The sequence below is a fragment of the Colobus angolensis genome, unplaced genomic scaffold (assembly GCF_000951035.1).
Source record: "Colobus angolensis palliatus isolate OR3802 unplaced genomic scaffold, Cang.pa_1.0 Scaffold207, whole genome shotgun sequence".
Taxonomy (NCBI): Eukaryota; Metazoa; Chordata; class Mammalia; order Primates; family Cercopithecidae; genus Colobus; species Colobus angolensis.
Window position 1 is genome coordinate 3,310,544 of NW_012115233.1, and position 13,661 is coordinate 3,324,204.

At 41.0% G+C, this 13,661-nt stretch overlaps 1 protein-coding gene across 1 annotated transcript in view; it reads left to right on the forward strand.

Annotated features, from left to right (window-relative positions):
- Positions 1 to 13,661, forward strand: part of GAN (gigaxonin) — a 65,452-nt gene that overhangs the window by 36,369 nt on the left and 15,422 nt on the right. The window contains exons 2-7 of the mRNA XM_011942158.1: positions 944 to 1,058; positions 3,502 to 3,852; positions 5,889 to 6,106; positions 6,324 to 6,445; positions 11,066 to 11,178; positions 12,479 to 12,628. Of these exons, the coding sequence (XP_011797548.1) occupies positions 944 to 1,058; positions 3,502 to 3,852; positions 5,889 to 6,106; positions 6,324 to 6,445; positions 11,066 to 11,178; positions 12,479 to 12,628 (1,069 nt within the window). The remainder of the gene's footprint in view (positions 1 to 943; positions 1,059 to 3,501; positions 3,853 to 5,888; positions 6,107 to 6,323; positions 6,446 to 11,065; positions 11,179 to 12,478; positions 12,629 to 13,661) is intronic.

Genomic DNA, 13,661 nt, shown 5'->3' on the forward strand with positions numbered 1-13,661 from the left:
AGTAGCTGGGATTACAGGCGTGCGCCACCACTGCTCCCAGTCGATTTTTGCATTTTTAGTAGAGATGGGGTTTCACCATGTTGGCCAGGCTGGCCTCGATCTCCTGGCCTCAAGTGATCCACCCACCTCAGCCTCCCAAAGTGCTGGGATTAGAGGTGTGAGCCACTGCACCCAGCCAAAAAAGTATTTATCATAGTACAAAAGAGTCATATGCATAAATAGTCAAAGCATCACAGTTCACAGTATCAAAAACCTGGAGACAACCCCAGATGCCGATTAACAGGAAAGTGGAGTATTGCACGGCAGAAAGAACAAAAGAACCAGTGTGATATGCACACCTCTGTAAACTTTAAGTCATCTTTTTAAAACAACAATAAAAAATGGATGATTAATAAATTATGAAACACCTTAAAATTTAAAATATCTATTTCATGGATGCAGTAATAAAGCAAGGGAAAATTGAGCATAGGATTTAGGATAATGGTTACTTCCGATGGTGGAAGCAGAGGAGTGGATTGGTGGGGAAGACCATCTGGTTAGAAGCGGGCTATTGACAAGGTCTTAGCTTTTGTTTTGGATGGCAGGTTTGTGGAGTCCTTGTTACATTATTGAAGATTAATTAGGTAATTCAGTCTATTAGAAAATAAGCCTAAAGAGACGGAGATTTCCAAGGTGAAATACAGATTCATGGTCATGTGGATCTTAGTTCTTTGCTCATCTGTTTTGTTTTTGTTTTTAAGAAGTAGCATTTGGGATCCTGGGACCAATGTTTTGTAGTTGAAAGTTATAAAAATACATAGACCTAAAGTTAACGAACTAAATTTTCTAGGTGGGGATGCATGTACTGATAAGTATCTTATACGTTATAGAGTATTGAGTACATAAATATTTATAGCTATTTCTGTTCTTTCATAGAAATTTTACATTTTTTTCCCTTTCTTAGGACAAAGTTAAACTATAATCCTCCAAAAGATGATGGATCAACTTATAAGATTGAACTTGAAGGGATATCGGTAATGGTTATGAGAGAGATCCTGGATTACATCTTCAGTGGGCAGGTATGATGAGAAACAAAGGAAGGAAGACCTAAAGTAGAGGCTTCTCAAGCTCAGGGTGAGGGTCTCCTTTCATCCATTATATGACAAAGTAGCACTGTCATCTTCATCTTCTGTCACTGTGTGCATTGACTGACATCTCCTGCTGGTAATGGCATCCCACGTGTGTTCTTCCATGGCTCTGCTCCTAGAGAAGCAGACGAAGTGAGATCTTAGACCCAAATCCCAGTTTGTTGCTACCATTCTGAGCTCCACCTTCTCATATGAGATATTAAAGAACATGGGATGCTGCCCTGACTGCTGTCTTTTTGGTTTTTGCTTTGGAATCCTAAATCCAATCTTGCTTTGTATCCACACGACTGGGGATACAAAACTTGTTTTGTCTCCATAGCATGGAAATAGGAACTTCCTGGGGCATTGTGGATTATTTGGTAGAGATAGAGAGTTTCTTGTAGATCGTTCCCAGAGAAAGAGGACTGACAGAAATGACAAGCAGCTTATTCACGATGCCCTGGTCCTGTTGCCTCAGTAGTACCCACATCCCTGCCCCACTCTCATTCTCTCTTCCTGATGTCCCTTTCCTCTCCATGTTCACTTGAACTTCTGGAGGCTTTGTGATACCCAGGGAGGAAAATGATAAGCGATCAGACTTCTTTCTTTTCCTTTGCCCTCCTCCAACTACCCATTCCCCATGATGTGATTTCAAGCATAGCATGAGGACTCAAGAAAAATCTTCCATGTGAATCAGGGCTAGTTATTTTTTTTGTTTTTTGTTTTTTGTTTTTTGGGGTTTTTTTAACCGAAGGAAGAGGTCAGTGCATCTTACCTTTCCTGTGTGAGAATGCATTTCATCTTTATTCTTTCTGAGATCTTGTTCCCTACTCTCTCCTTTATTCCTTCTTCATCCCTCTTGTTTTCCTTTCTGTAGGGGCTGTTTCTCCTACATATTTTCTAAGTATTCTGAATGTATTGCTTTCTTTGTCTAAATATATTCATTCTGTCCAGAGTTAAATGCAGTGATTCTCATCCTTTTTGAAGCTTTTGGTTTGATTTCATGCTTTCTCTCTTCTCTCAACACTAGGGGGTGGGTATGTACATGGATGATTGTTAAAAGTAAATGAATTTAAGTTAATGTGGGGACAGCCCGGAGATACTCTGTAGCATCACAAAACCAGGCCTAAGACCAGCCTCTGGTCCAACTTGTAAAGTCAGTCCAGCAGCAGTTATTAGTATAATGAGTTATAAGCCAGTAAGAGCCTATTCATGTTCAGGCTTGGATTTGAAACTTGAAACCTTATTTACGGATTGACTTCTGTGATTTGTTTCCAATTTAAATTTAAAATGATAGTTGCAATGTAAGTTATAACAAACTCCTGAATTGGCAGTTTTGTTTTATTGAAATGCAATTCAGTGTTTTTTTCACGTGCCTATATTTGAAGAGTCTACAGCTGCCTGCTGTCTTGTGGCTAAATGTAATGTCATATAAATGGAACATTTTCCCCTACTTGTGGCTTACTCAACATACTACTGTCCACGTTTTTGTTGTTCAGTTTCTAAGACGATTGGCAATTATACTTTTTTAAAAATCTGTGGTACAAAAAGTGTAAAATATAAAAATGTTTCTTGCTGTACTCTTCATGAAGTGTCCCTTGCATTTGCGAATGTAGGTGAAGTGCCCATGCTTTGGGGTCGTCCACTTAGGGCTGTGACAATATTTTGGAGAACTGTTTCTTTCTTGATGCTTTGGAACACTGTGAAGTGGGTGGAGAGAGAAGCGTTAGTCAGAAAATTGAAGAAAATTAAGGAAAAGTAGATGTTCATAATGAGAAGAAAAAAAACTAAAAACACCCTTGTATTAGGGATTTATTCCAAAAAGTAGTTTTGAGACCTAAATGTATCTATCTGTGAACCAAATTGCACTGCGTACAGTGTTTTGGGATGCGGAATGAGGCTTCTGAAACACTGTAAACCCTTTCTCCTTTCAAGGGGTAGCATTCAGGTTAGCATGCCATTTAGCAGAAGGGTGAACTTCGTAGGTTGGGAGGCAAGATTTTCATCAGTTCTGATGCTGGCACTTAATCATGTTGACTTTACCATAGAATGTAGAACTTTCCGTTTCCCAAGCATTTGAGTCATTAAGGTTTTTCTCTGAATTACAGAAGTGAGCAACATGGACGGTTTACCTTAGAAGAGTTGTTGGTGGTTGACATTGGTACAGCAAGGGCAGAGCTGGGGAAAGTTAACCAAGCACACATTTGCTTATGTTGGTGCCTTCCAACTCTCGGGGGAAAAAAAAAATGCTGGGTTAAACCATATGAAATTGCCAGTATTCGATTATCTTTGATCTAAAATAAATGGAAATTTCATGTGGCCCAAACTAATAGATTAGTGGTTTGGGTTTTAAATGTACACATTCAAATATAAGATAATTATGCTACTTTTTTAGATCAGGCTAAATGAAGATACAATCCAAGATGTTGTTCAGGCAGCAGACCTGCTACTGCTGACAGACCTTAAAACCCTGTGCTGTGAGTTTTTGGAAGGCTGCATTGCTGCTGAGAACTGTATTGGTATCCGTGACTTTGCACTACATTACTGCCTCCATCACGTTCATTACCTTGCCACAGAATACCTGGAGACTCATTTCCGAGATGTCAGCAGCACGGAAGAATTCTTAGAACTGAGTCCTCAAAAGCTTAAAGAAGTGATTTCTCTTGAGAAGTTAAACGTTGGCAATGAAAGATACGTCTTTGAAGCAGTAATTCGATGGATAGCACATGATACAGAAATAAGAAAGGTACCTGTCATTTATAACATGGTCAAATTTGCCTTTTTATTTCTTTTTAATGACAGTTATAGTTGTTTTATTTTTCTTCTTCAACGTGAAAGACTTACAAAGCAGCAATCTAAAAGATACCTGTAAAACATGTTTTCCTATATCATAAAAGCAGTTGGTTTTTGAGACCAGTCTGTAAAAGCCCATGCCACACAATAGATCAGAGAAAATATTAACCCTTGTAAGGAGTATAATATCCTTTGTATGTTGTTTTGAATGGGAAAATACATTTCAAGCTCAAGCTGGAGATGATAGAAATGCAGTATCCCCACCCTGGCTCTCAACTTCCTGACCTACTACATCACTAGGCTAACCTCTGCCAGGCCTCAGGTGCCTGCAGCAGGTGGGGGGGTGGCACGTGGAGCGCTGGCAGGGGTGGAGGGGCATGGACCTGAGGAGCTTCAGGTGTGATTGACACCACGCAGGAGAAAGCAGGCAAGCTCTGGAGTTTGTGTGGCAGTGCAGTTTCGAGAGGGAAGGTTCTGGGAGTGACAGCCTGGAAAGAGGGTCTTAAAGAATATCAGCCTCTAGATCCAAATGGTGAATACCTTGGAGGAAGGAGCAAAATCACAGGACTTGAGGGTTTTGGGGGCCAGAGAGTCTCAGTCTTTCTCCCAGGCTGAAGTGCAGCAGCCAGAGTGGCACGATCATAGCTCAGTGCAGTCCCAACCTTCCTGGCAGAAGTGATCTTCCCACCTCAGCCTCCGAGTAGCTAGGACCATAGGTGTGTGCCACAATGCCTAGCTAATCGTTTGATATTTGTAGAGACAGGGTCTCGCTGTGTTGCCCAGGCTGGTCTCAAACTCCTGTGCTCAAGCAATCCTCCCACCCCAGCTTCCCGAAGTGCTGGGATTACAAGTGTGAGCCACCATGCCCAGCCAGGACTTTAAGTCTGATTATTATAAATAAGACACTAGCTCCAATTAGTGTTTTCAAAATAAGAAATATATTAGGTGTTAGAGAATGGACCTCAAAATGTATAATTGTACTGTTAATTGTTCTTGTAAGTTAAAACTCGACTATTAAGTTTTGATGATTAACATAATTTGTTTAATTCTGTAAGCCCGGAAGTATGTATATTTAGAAACTATATTTGTAGTGTTAGTTTTAATTGGGACAGGTAAGGACAGGTAGTGTTCTGTTGTCCATGTTAGTTGGGGAAATTGGTAAAGGAGATAGAAAAATTAGAAAAATTTCCAATGTGCTCCTACTCACCAAGACCGCAGTGGGACACGCTGCTCCTCGCCAGCTTCCGTCCTGCCCTCTTCTTGCCTTAAAGCAAGGGAGATGCTTAAGGTTGGCTGGTTGCTGGGGAAATGAGGCAGTTCTTTGTCCTTTGGTCAATTTAAACTTCATGCTGTAAAGACAGTTGATTTTTAAAACTCACAGTTTTATTTTACATTTGTAAAGTACTTTAGTCAGTTGGTTCAAATTTAGTGATTGAGCAGTAAAAGGATATAATTTGTATTAGTCGTGTTAGATATTTTTGAACAGTAATTACTGCAGAAATGATTATATAGTACTCAGGATATTTTTAAACTTTGGCTTTTGTATATTTTTCTTATAATATTAATGCTGATATGTTATCTAAGTTTACCACATTGTATCGAGCTATTACTGCATATAATATTTGTATAAACATGATTTAACTTATGGCACATCCAAATGTGTGAAAGAAAGCAAATTATAGCTGGTTTTTTCCCTCTCTTTTCCTATTGAAATGGGACTTCTTTAAGGTGTGAAGGAAGCTGGTTGAAACTTTACAGTGATACCTCAAATAAACTGATGATTTTTAAAAATTAAACTTTTACTTACCAAGCCTGTGGGCAGTAGACAGTCAGGGCCAAGAGAAGATGTTCAAGCAGGACCGATGTGTCTCACTTGCCTGGTAATAACCTGAGTGTTAACAGTTTGTTTTCCATGAGGTGGAAAATGTAGATTCTAAAAATGATGCGTTTTCCATTGTTTTTGCCCCATCTTTCTTCGCTCTTCTGCAGGTCCACATGAAGGATGTTATGTCAGCTCTGTGGGTTTCAGGGTTGGACTCCAGTTATTTACGGGAACAGATGCTGAATGAACCATTAGTACGAGAAATTGTCAAAGAGTGTAGCAATATACCGCTCAGCCAGCCACAGCAAGGAGAGGCGATGCTGGCCAACTTCAAACCCCGGGGCTACTCCGAGTGCATCGTGACTGTTGGTGGAGAAGAGAGGGTGTAAGTATGAGGTGGGAGTTGTTTGAAAAGTGGTATATGGGAAGAGGTGGTTCCATGTAAACAAGAATTCATAATGTTTTTCAGTATCTAAAGCATAATTACATTCGATTTTTTAAATGTGTTAAATATTCTTTAGTGCACTAAAACTAGTGATGGTTACTTATAAAAAGAACTGTACGAAGCACATTAACTACTGATCAATTATTTACTTCCTTAGTTCACGGAAACCCACAGCAGCGATGCGATGCATGTGCCCTCTCTATGACCCTAACAGGCAGCTTTGGATCGAACTGGCCCCTTTAAGCATGCCGAGAATTAACCATGGAGTTCTCTCAGCAGGTACCGTTCTGTGGCAAATTTTCCTTAAACACCAGATCAAGTAATGTGTAATCTCAAGGTTTTACAGAATGACTCAGCCTTTTAAAGATACAACTTTAGTATCTCTACATGACATTTTTAGTGTAGTTCTAGCTTTTGAGACCGTGGTTAGGAAAACCATATCTTCTGTCAGTCCTTATTCTCCACAAATCTTCAGCACATAGTTGCTTTTCAGAACTACTGGAGGAGCGATTACTTGATGACTTATGTCAGGAGAGCAAACTTCAGTGAGGCTTACCACTAAGTAGCTGGAGGGCCGCACCTGGAACACAGCATTTCTTTGCACCGTGGTAGTCCCATCTTTGAAATTCACGCAGCTTAGAATTACAATATGTAATTATATGAAATATGTTATATAAGGCTGGGCACAGTGGCTCACACCTGTAATCCCAGCAGTTTAGGAGGCTAAAGTGAGAGGATCACTTGAACCCAGGAGTTCAAGACCAGCCTGGACAACGTAGGAGAGACAACTGTCCTTACTAAAAATCAAAAAAATTAGCCAGGAATGATGGCCATGCACTTGTGGTCCCAGCTATTTGGGAGGCTGAGGTGGGAGAATCTCTTGAGCCCAGGAGATTCAGACTACTGTGAGCTGTGATCACACCACTGCATTCTAGCCTGGGTGATAGAATAAGACCCTGTCTCAAAAAAAAAAAAAAAAAGAAGAAGAAGAAGTTATGAGACTTTAGGAAATGCTGCTTAAATAGGCAATGGCTTAAAGTTATTTACTACAGAAAATGTTTTACTTGACCTTTACAAGTTTGAAAACTGCTGTACTTTATCCAAAGCTCTCCCTTAAGGAGGTGATAGAAAAGAGAGCCATTGAGGCATTGCCTTTGCTGGCTGCCTTTCTTTTCGCCATGGCCCTGCCCCTTGTCCACCTGAGAAGTGTCATCTCACTTCATTCTAATTATGGTCAGCAGCCCTCCTGCAGTCCTTATTTAATTGTCTTTCCCCAGCAACATTATCTTTAAAAATTTATTTTTTATTTTGTTTTTCTTTTTAGAGATGGGATCTTGCTGTGTTGCCCAGGCTATAACATTTTTGAAGCTATACTTTACCATTCTGTATCATACAAATGGCCAAGGCTCTACCATAGTATAGAAGTGGAGTCTTTTTATGAGTCTCGAAATTATTAAAGTTATTGTCAATAATGAAGAGCTGGACAGAGTAGTGTAGCCTGCAGGATGTAGGTCTAGTGTCCCTGTTGCATCGTCTCAGAATTAGCTCCCTTACATTTCCCTCCAAAATATATACACGTATTCCTAATTTTCACACATACACACCTATCACAAAGGCTCCTATATCACTAATTTTTGAAAATTTCCCAGAGGGATTAGTGTTTCAGAAATCCAGCAATGGAAGGAGCAACTGTGTACAGTGGAATTGATGGAAACGGAAGTGAGTGAGTGAAGAGGTCCTTCCATTTGTCCAGCCTGCATTGTTTTTTTTTTTTTTTTTTTTTTTTGGCCTTTTAAAAATTGATTTTGACTGTTTCTTGTCATTCAATTTTTCTTCTCTACCAGGTTGGAATTTACACTCTTATTAATAGTCCTTTAGGAAGATTACTTTAGAAATTACAGCCTGTCTTAAATTAGCAAAGTCCAAAGTTAGTCAGTACCTGTGTTCTCTTCAGAATAGTTTTTCTTCATTTTCCGTGTTCCACACTCTTGTAGTATTAAAATACATTATTAGTAATAAATATGTACAGTAGATCACCCTTATCCATGAGGGATGCGTTCCAAGACCCCCCAGTGGATGCCTGAGACCATAGATACTGCTGAACCCTGTACATACTGTGTGTTTTTACTGTACATACATACCCATGATAAAGTTTAAGTTTGGCACAGTAAAAGATTAACAACAATAACTAATAATAAAACAACGATAACAATATACTGTAATAAAAGTTTTGTGAATGTGGTCTCTCTCTCAAAATATCTTACTTTACTGAATTCACCTATTTTCGGACTGAGTTGATCATGGGTGATAAAACCACAGAAACCAAAACTTCACATAAGAGGGAGCTACTATATACGCAATATGTGTTTTTTTGATATGTGTTGGATGGATGGATGAATGGATGGATGGATGGATGGATGGATGGATGGATGGATGGATGGACAGACAGGTAGGTAGGTAGATAGATGATTGATTGATTGATAGATAGGAAGGCAGGCAGGTAGGTAGATAGACAGTGTTCATTTAGATTTGCCACTTTCTTTGTTCCTCCTTAACTCCTTAGACTTTCCACCTGGGATCATCTCCCTTCTCTCTGAAGTTCATCCTTTATTTAATATGGGTCTTTTAGTGGACAGCACTCAGATTTGATTGCCTGCAAATGTCATTATTTTGTCTTCATTTGTAAAGAATATTTTTGCTGAGTATAGCATTTCAGCTTGGTATTTATTATTTTTCAGCACATTGAAGTCATTCCCCTGACTTCTGGCTTCCATTGTTGTTAAGTCAGTGGCGAGTCTAAAAAATCTTTTCTCTGGTGTGTATTTAAAATTTTCTTACTATTTTCCATCTTTTTGTCTCACTGTGCTGTTCTCTTGATTATTATCTTTTGATTTGTCTTCTACTCAGTGACTTTTCTCCTTAACTGTGACGAATCTGCTATTAAATTTATCCATTGATTTTTTAAAAAAATTTCTACAAGTTCTTGTCTTTTTACAGGAGAATAACTTAATTACCTTCAAATCCACTCTTATTTCTATAGTTCCTGTTACTGGAGTTATCTTCAAGTTAATTTTTATTTTTTAAACATGATAAGCATTTGTTTAAATTATCTTTCTTTTTTAAATAAATTTTAGACTTTATTCTTCATCATCCAACTTGAAAAAATCATCTTTCTGGTTACTATAATATTTGAAATCTTTGCAAGACTGTTTCCTATGATGTGCTTCTGCTGGTCTTTTCTTAGAGTCTAATATTTGTTATGTCCGATATCTGTGGCTGGATGCTGCTCATTTTATTAAACATTATATGTAGCAGCCGGGCGCAGCTCATGCCTATAATCCCAGCACTTTTGGAGGCTGAGGCGGGTGGATCACTTGAGGTCAGGAGTTTGAAATCAGCTGACCAACATGGTGAAACCCCGTCTCTACTAAAAGTACAAAAAGTAGCTGGGTGTGTGGTGGCATGTGCCTGTAATCCCAGATATTCAGGAGGGTGACGCAGGAGAATTGCTTGAACCCAGGAGGCAGAAGTTGCAGTGAGCTGTGATCGCACCACTACCCTCCAGCCTGGGCAACAGAGCGAGACTGGCTGAAAAAAAAAAATCAAAAAAAATTATTTGTAGCCGTAACTTTCTGCCTTAGATGTCCTGGGATGTTAGAGTCTAAGGCTTAGATTAAGGTCCTTTCTTCTACAGAAGTTTTTCATTTGTCTCTGCTGGTTGCCTGAAAACACTACTAATTTGATATTAACTGTAAATTAAGTTCAAGGCTTATGATTTCCCAGATAGCAAAGAGGTTTAAATCTGAGTACGAATTCTGGTTGGCCTTCATCCTGACAGTGTAGAACTTTGGAGAGGATCTCCTGCCAGAAGCCACATTTTCTGTGGACCTGGAGCTTAAACAAGTCTGTCATTTTCATCCCGAGGACAAAAGGTTTAGATTTTCCTAGATTGGAAATGCCCTCAGAGTAAAATGGTTTTCATGCTTCGTAACCTCTATAGGTCCTAATTTTCCACTCAGTTTTGCCTTGTTATTTTGTTGGCTTCTCCTCTTCTAAGAAGATTATTGTTGTTGTTATTTTTGAGACAAGATCTCACTCTGTTGCCCAGGCTGGAGTGCAGTGGCATGATCACGGCCCACTTCAGCCTCACACTCCTGGGCTCAAGTGGGCCTCCCATTTCAGCCTCCTAAGTAGTTGAGACTATAGGCAAATACCACAATGTCTGGCTAATTTCATTACCTTTTGTAGAGATGAGGTCTTGCTATGTTGCCCAGGCTGGTCTTGAACCTCCTGGGGTCAAGCAGTCCGTGTACCTTGGCTTCCAAAAGTGCTGAGATTACAGATGTGAGCCACCAGCACCCAGCTAAGATTATTTTTTAAATGTTTTATCCAGCAAATTAAGTGTTTTTTGCAGAAGAATAACCTAGTACACCATTACATGAAATCGGAAGTTCAGTAGCTCTTGGATCCTGTTTTGAGTAGAAAGTGCACACAGGTGCTTCAGATCTGGGTATTCCTGGGGTTTTGAATGAACAGATGTGCGCTGTGGTGCGGACGTTGTGTGAGAATCCCAGAGGCTGGGAGGGAGTGGAAGAGATGAACTGACATGGCCCAGAGCTGGCTGGTGACTGAATGAGTGACGTCAGGCTTCCTTTTTCATCGTGGGGTGGTGAAAATCCACTCAAAGACAGTAATGAGTAAAGCGAAATGGTCAAAGTGAGTCACAGGTTGGGCTCCATCACCAAGGATCCAATGGGATGTAATAAAAGTCCTGAATCCAAAGAGAACATTGTTGTCGTCAGAGAGTTTCTTCAGATGCTGTTTCTATATATTCTATGGCATTTATGGGTGTTGAAGGCTCACATTTCATATTTCTTGTGTTTCCTTTGATCTTTGCAGAAGGATTTTTGTTTGTATTCGGGGGCCAAGACGAAAATAAGCAGACTCTTAGCTCGGGAGAAAAGTATGATCCAGATGCAAATACCTGGACAGCATTGCCGCCCATGAACGAGGTAAAACACTGATTCGGTTTGTTTGATGTGTTTCTCTTTCCCCTTAGCACTTCTGTTTGTTTTGTGTCTGAGTTCAGGGAAGAAACAGCAGCCCTGCCAAGCCCCCGCCTCATTTGCTCCAACCTCTCCTTCTAGTGCCCGTCTCTCCTCCCCTTCCTGGCCCTCACTCATTCTGGCCTCCTTCAGTTTCTGAAATCTTCCAGGAATGCTCTCGCCCTGGCCTTCCCATTTCTCCTGCCCTGTGCAGATGCCAGCGTGGCCTGCCCCCTCCTCACAGCACCTTCTCAGCGGGCCTCCCTCCTGCCTCTTAGCTCTCCTGTCCCTGTCTTCATACCACGTCTAACCATCTCATGGACCAGGCATTTTGAAGTTTTTCACATGAGCTCTTTGATGGCAGAGAATTACGTGTGTTCTGGGCAGTGTTTCATTTTCAGCCCTAGAATCGTGCTTGGCACATAGGGTTCACTACGTAAATATTCGTTGACAAACAGACATAAACACCTGGGGCTTCTGTGATCCCAGATAGCCTTGGCCTGACCCTGTCCTCCGCAACCCTTTCTGCCCTGGTCAATACCAGCCTTTCCCACGTCAACTTGAAAACACTGCCCATTGCTATGCAAAAATAATTGTATTGAACCAAAGGTAACAACAGTTCATTTTCTTTTTGTGAGCTATTATGGGTTAAAAAGTGAGGATTTTGGCCGGGCGCAGTGGCTCAAGCCTGTAATCCCAGCACTTTGGGAGGCCGAGACGGGCGGATCACGAGGTCAGGAGATTGAGACCATCCTGGCTAACACGGTGAAACCCCGTCTCTACTAAAAAATACAAAAAACTAGCCGGGCGAGGTGGCGGGTACCTGTCGTCCCAGCTACTTGGGAGGCTGAGGCAGGAGAATGGCGTAAACCTGGGAGGCGGAGCTTGCAGTGAGCTGAGATCCGGCCACTGCATTCCAGCCTGGATGACAGAGCGAGACTCCATCTCAAAAAAAAAATAATAATAATTCCAAGTTTTATTTTATACTCAGGGTAGGTATAAAACTACATGTGTAGGTTTGTTACGTGTGTATATTGCATCATGCTGAGGTTTGCAGTAAGATGAATCCAGTCTCCCAGATACTGAGCATCATACCCAATAGTTAGTTTTTCAGCCTTTGCTCCCCTCCCTGCCTCCCTGCTCTAGGAGTCCCTAGTGTCTATTGTTGCCATCTTTATGTCTCTCTCATTTTTATTAAGTATATGAATATTAGCTTTTAATATGATCATTGGCCTTGTGTGTTCAGAGATCACTGATGTCGTTTCAGGCAAGACATAACTTTGGAATTGTGGAGATAGATGGGATGCTGTACATTCTGGGAGGAGAGGATGGTGAAAAGGAGCTGATTTCCATGGAGTGTTACGATATTTATTCTAAAACCTGGACAAAGCAACCTGATTTGACCATGGTCAGAAAGGTAAGGACCGCATTTTGTAGTAACTGGTTTGTGTACACATTGGATTTTAAACTTAATGTGTCTTCATATCCTGAATAAACCTTTAATATAACTGATAGTGTTAAAAGAATTAACTTTATAGAAGTCTGCCTTTATTGGTAGTTTGCCTTCCCTGTCATCAGCCACACACCAAGATAGGAAAGTGGGCATGTGTGAGAGTTTACCCTGGTGGTGGGCCCTGTGCAGCACCACTGTGTGCCAATCTCCACATTTGAGTTGCACAAATGGTGCAGCAGCCACATCTTCCCAACCTGTTTTCTTTCTGTCTTTCCCTCTCTTTCTCTCTCGCTCTCTTTCTCTCTCTTTCCTTTTTTTCTTGAGACAGGGTGTCACTCTGTTGCCCCGGTTAGAGTGCAGTGGCGCCATCTTGGCTCATTGCAACCTCTTTCTGCCTCAAGCGATCCTCCCACCTCAGCCTACTGAATGGCTGAGACAAAAGGTGTGCACCACCACATCCAGCTAATTTTTGTTTTTTTTAAGTAGAGATAGGGTTTCACCATGTTGCCCTGGCTGGTCTTGAACTCTTAGGCTGAAGCGATCCCCCATCTCTACAAACAAGTTTTAAATAAAGTTAGCCAGGCACAGTGGTGGGCACCTGTAGTCCCAGCTACCCAGGAGGCTGAGGCGGAAGGATCTATTGAGCCCAGGAGTTTGAAGCTGCAGTGAGCTGTGATGGCACCACTGCACTCCAGCCACGGCAACCGAACGAGACTCTGTATCTGATAAATAAAATAAATGAATAAAAATGAGGCTTTTGAACTTCTTTCACTTAGTGAAATAATGTCAGATGGAGTAAGCTCCTTTACAGAAGATTAACAATATGTGTCTTACTTTGCTTTTCCCTTTTTAAAGTCTGGTGTTGTGATACTGAAAAGCACCATTGTTTTACTGTTAGAAATCAGACCCTTTCCCCCGGGCTCGGTGGCTCAAGCCTGTAATCCCAGCACTTTGGGAGGCCAAGACAGGCGGATCACGAGGTCAGGAGATCGAGACC